Source organism: Barbus barbus, assembly GCF_936440315.1.
Source record: "Barbus barbus genome assembly, chromosome: 8".
NCBI classification, from domain to species: domain Eukaryota; kingdom Metazoa; phylum Chordata; class Actinopteri; order Cypriniformes; family Cyprinidae; genus Barbus; species Barbus barbus.
The window spans coordinates 35,050,001-35,055,148 of NC_136736.1; the positions used below are offsets into that span (position 1 = coordinate 35,050,001).

General features: G+C 35.4%; 1 protein-coding gene across 1 annotated transcript in view; it reads right to left on the reverse strand.

Moving 5' to 3' along the window:
• LOC306874169 (golgin-45-like) overlaps positions 1-5,111 on the reverse strand; it is a 7,274-nt gene extending 2,163 nt beyond the window's left edge. The window contains exons 1-6 of the mRNA XM_079424001.1: positions 5,019-5,111; positions 4,194-4,251; positions 3,709-4,118; positions 2,821-3,020; positions 1,762-1,890; positions 618-828 (exon numbers count right to left, since the gene is read on the reverse strand). Of these exons, the coding sequence (XP_079280127.1) occupies positions 618-828; positions 1,762-1,890; positions 2,821-3,020; positions 3,709-4,118; positions 4,194-4,218 (975 nt within the window). The 5' untranslated portion in view covers positions 4,219-4,251; positions 5,019-5,111. The remainder of the gene's footprint in view (positions 1-617; positions 829-1,761; positions 1,891-2,820; positions 3,021-3,708; positions 4,119-4,193; positions 4,252-5,018) is intronic.
• Between the last annotated feature and the right edge of the window lie 37 nt (positions 5,112-5,148).

The following is a 5,148-nucleotide window of genomic DNA, read 5'->3' on the forward strand; positions in this document are numbered from 1 at the left end:
CGTTTACATTTTAACATTGTTTTAATTTCTCATTAATTTATAACTTTTACTTTTTTTTTCAAATTGTTAATTATTAATCCATATTAATTTTTTAGGATTATAATTTCATATTATAAATACATTTTGTATTATTCATGTTCTAATTTCTTATTAATAAAATCCTTGATTCCATATTAATTTCTTATTTTGTTTTAAATTCTAATTATTAATCTAAATTAATTTTTTCTTATTTTTAATTCATATTTTATTACTCTGCTTAGAAAGTTAATTATAAAAAATTAATTTAATTGTAATTTTTCTTTATTTAATTTAATTAATAATGACTAATTTCTTAATTATTAATTCATTATTTTTTATCAATAACCTTTATTAATTTGTTATTCTAAATTCCTATTATTAATCCAGTTTCTTATTATAAATATTCATATTATTCTAACCTGTTAATGTAGATATTCACCTCTTATTTCTAATCATTAACTTCTTATTCTGATTATTAATCTAATTCATTTTAATGATTAATTTCTGATTTATCTAACTATTAATGTCCTCTTATGAATGAATTAGTGTTTAACTATTGATTTGTTGTTATTGGTCTAATTAAGTTGTTTTCCGCGCACCTTCTCGGCCATCTTCTCGGCCGGTGTGTTGCAGAGGTCTGACCGCTCTGATCTGGGGCTCTTCTTCATGTTTCCCAGCAGGTGTGCGTTGATGGCGTCTGCCAGCTTGTGATTGGCTGTGGCCAGTTCTCCGGTGCTGAGCGGCTGTGCGCTGGGATAATACGTCTGCTGCCGACCCCACTGCAGAGACACCAGCAGCTGCTCCAGAGACCTGCAGACACCAAACACATCACAACACCATGAATACAACACTACACCACCAACAATACAGATCATAGCTGCATGAGCTCTCAGATTGATTTGATCAGCAGTCAGATTGTTACATTGCTTTAAGCAAAAACTACTTATTTTGCTATTTTGAGACGCTAAAGGCAAAACCAGAGTTTAGTTTCTTGCTCCATTTCATGTCTCTTCTTGTCACGTCTAGAGGAAAGAAACCATGCAAAATGCAAATTTCAGTGTTTTTAATGCACTTTTCTCTATTCTCGCCTGTAGATTTCAATCTTTAAAGAATTTTTATTTCTCTTACAAACAGCGAACTTTACAGTTTTATTCCTCTCTATATTCTGAATGTTTGTTCAGATTTCATTCACATTGATCTATACTCCTAAAAACATGGTGGAAATGTGTTTGTTTTCTTTCTGTTGACAGTATTTTCTGATTTATGGAGTGATAAAGAGAGAAATCCAGAATCCCCTCTGGAAAAACATGACAACAAAATCAAAGAATTATGAACCTGACTTTATCAGCTGCTCAGATTTCTGTGCTGGAAATGTATGCAAATTACTGCATATGTAATTAGACAATGCCTCATTTGCATATTTAAAAGAAATGCTTGCAGTTTTTAATGTAATATATCAACTGGTGATATATTCACTATATATATTATATATATTTATTGTTTAATTACCTTTTTAGCCTATTCACCTGGAGTATCTTGCCTTAATATGCTATTATATTTTTCATATTTTTAATTCTTTTTTTATATATTTTTTTTATTTTTCTCTGTTTTGTCAATTTTATTCGTTTTTATTAGCCTTAATGTTTTAATGCTTTAATTTTAAGATCTTTTTCCATCTTAGTTTTACTTTTTTAGCACTTAAACGTATTTGAGGTAAGGAGATGTTTTGTTGGTTTTTGTGACCTGTGCGTGTGCATCATGTCTCTGGAGAACTCGTCTCTCTCTCGAAGCAGATCCTGAATGGCACACTGAGCATCTCTGGTCTGCCGCTGTAGAGCCGCTCTGGCATTGGTCAGCTCCTCTGCCATCACGCTACAGGAACACACACACACACACACACACGTCAGCATCTTCAAACACACAACACGACCAAAGCAACACACTTCATTACAGATGATGTCTCCGTCCTCTTAAAGCCACGGTGATGAAACCTCATTCATGTGAAACGATCAGGAGTATATTTTCAACACTCATGAGGCTAAGAGATAATTGTTTATAAAGAGATCAAAACAACACATTAAAAATAACAAAAATGTAATACATACACTCACATATACATACTAATATATATATGCTGCCACACAATGTTTTTGACTCAATTATGTCGTAATAATATGTTGTCATTTACATCCTCTCATTATTTCTCATCATCTTTTCTCATAATAACGAGATGTTATGTTATTAAAACAGCTTTTCTCGTAATAACATGTCGTTTAAACGACATCTTTTGTCATTAAAACAACATCTTTTCTTGTTAAAAACTATATCTTTCCTCATTAAAACAACATCTGTCGTAATAACGGGATAACATCATTAAAACAACACCTTTTCTCATAATAATGAGATGTTATGTCATTAAAACAACATATTTTCTCATGATAACTGATAATATGCCGTTAAAACAACACAATTTTCCCGTTAAAACGACATCTTTTCTCTTAAGATGTTGTTGTTACAACGAGATAATATGTTAATATAATAATATTCAATTATTAATTGAATCTCTTAGCTCGCTCGCATAATGTATCTTCTATAACAGGAAAAACAGTTTTCATAACATCTCATTATTAGGAGAAAAGATGTCGCTTTAATGAGAAAATATGTTGTTAAAATGACAAAACATCTCTTTATTATTACGATATATTTGAGTGGAAAAAATGTGTGTGGCAGCAACGCGTCACCGTACTATATATAAAAACAGTATTAATGTGAATGCATGGCGTGTTTGTGACTGGGTCTGACCGGCTGGCGAGGAACTTGCTCCTCCAGACGTCACACTGGATGCTCATGCGCTCCAGCTGCTCAGCCGTCTGCGACAGGCTCCGTCCCAAAGCCTCGTTCTCCAGGATCAGCTGGTTCTTCTCTCGCGCCAGACGCTCAAAGTGATACTGAAGATCATCGCCTACAGACGCCACCAGCAGCTTCTTCAGCTCCCGGTTCACCTGAGGACACATTAAACCAGACCAACAGGAGAATAATCACTCAACCTACACTAACCAGACACAAGATTGGGCTCAGTGAGATACTTTTATTGATCAAGAACACCGTAAACTGATCAAGAGTGCCAGGAAAGACATTCATTATGTTACAAAGGGTTTCTGTTTCAAATAAATGTATATAGACATTTTTATTTAATGTGATACATTGATTCCAATAAAATCAAAATATTATCATAATTTGTGTGTGTGTGGGGGGGGGGGGGTCTAGTGGAGGTTTAGAATCTCTCTCTGGGATTAATAAAGCATATATCAATCAATCATTTAATCAGGAATTAGCAATTATCAATAAAACATTAAGATTTATGTCACAATTGTGAATTATGACATTATTTTGATGACAATTCAACACATTTCCCCCAAATTCCCATTTCTGTAATAAATATTTGTATTAGTTTTATTTTTATATTAAAGTCAGCATAAATTTAGCTATTTTTAATTATAATAACGCAATATTACAGTCTTTACTGTATTTTTGATCAAATAAATCCAGTCTTGGACAGCAGAAGAGACTCTTTCAATAGCATTATAACCAACCCCAACCCATTTCTGGATGGTAATTTAGATGAGGTTACAGAAGAAACTGAATCTAGTGTATACAGTCAGAAAAGATTATTATTTATTATAGTCTGACCTCGGTCTGGACCCTCAGCTGGTTGCTCAGCCCTTCTTTGTCCTGCAGCAGGCGGCGCTCTGAGGTCTGCAGCTTGTCCAGTGCGCTCCTGTAGTCCAGTGGCTCTGTGGAGGGTGATGGGGGACGCTCGTCCCTGTGCTGCAGGGACCCTCTGTCCTCGGCGTGGGGCCCCGGGCGAGAGCTCCGGCTGATGGCGGCCCGTGGGACCACGATCCTCACAGCCTCCAGCTCCATACAGGCGTCTCTGCTCACCTTGCCCAGGTGCAGGACTCCCGCTGACGCTCTCGGACTGGGCTTCGGAGAGCCCATCATCTTCAGGAGCGGGGCCTCCGCTGAGAGCTCAGGGGCCACTGGAGGCTTGTCCGTCTCCATGCCATCGCCGGGGCCCCGAACGGCCACCGCAGACACATCTAAAACACATCAGAGAGATTTACAGCAATCTGCATGCGTGTGACTTTCATCAGATGATGGACAGATGAAGTCACCTTTGATGATCACTTCAGTGGACATGACTGCGGTCAGTCTAGATCACTCCTCTACTGCCTGCAAAAATAAGATAAAATACATTTTATGATACAACAGATGACTCATGAAACAGAAAAATAACACATTAACAATAAAAATAATTGTATTTTTTATGCACATTATTTTACATAAAGTTTTACATTTTTATGCGACCACCCACTGTAAAAAAATAACAAGTATAATAAACATCATATTTTCTGCAAATGTTTAATCTGTACTTTTTATTAAATTATCATGATGCAACAAATCAAGAATATTCCTGCACAGAAAAATATTTTAATGAACAAATTTTATATTTTATGCAAATTTTACGCAAGAAATTATATTTTTCATCAACATTTCATAATATAACAGTCTAGACCACTCCTGTACAGAAAAATAACATTTTAATACATTAATTAGATATTTTATGGAAACTTTTATGCAAACAAAATACATAAAATGTTTTGATGAAATACTCCAGCACACACACTATATTTTAATAAACAAATGTTAGATGTTATGCAAATAAAAATGAATATTTTAATTTTAAAAATATGTTGCAGCAGCCTGAACAGAAAAGGTATATTTTACTGAAACTGAAGGATGCAATAGAAATGTTGTGTTTAATAGTCATCTACAGTAAATGCTCTGAGACTGAAACAGATCCACAGGATTAATCCAGTTTAGCTGGTTTACTGTTCATTACTGTATAACACGGGCGCAGTGGATCATGAGTTAACTCACACTGACATCTCAGCACAAACACCTGGAGATAAGCACGGTGTTTATCTGTGTTTGTTTACCTGCTTTAGTAACACAGCAATCACGCAAATCTTAGCGTCCAGTTTACAGGCTCCATGTTGAAACCGGAAACGGCTGATGGCGGCGGAAGTGACGTATTCGTTGCGTGTTTCCGGGAAATCGCTAACGGAC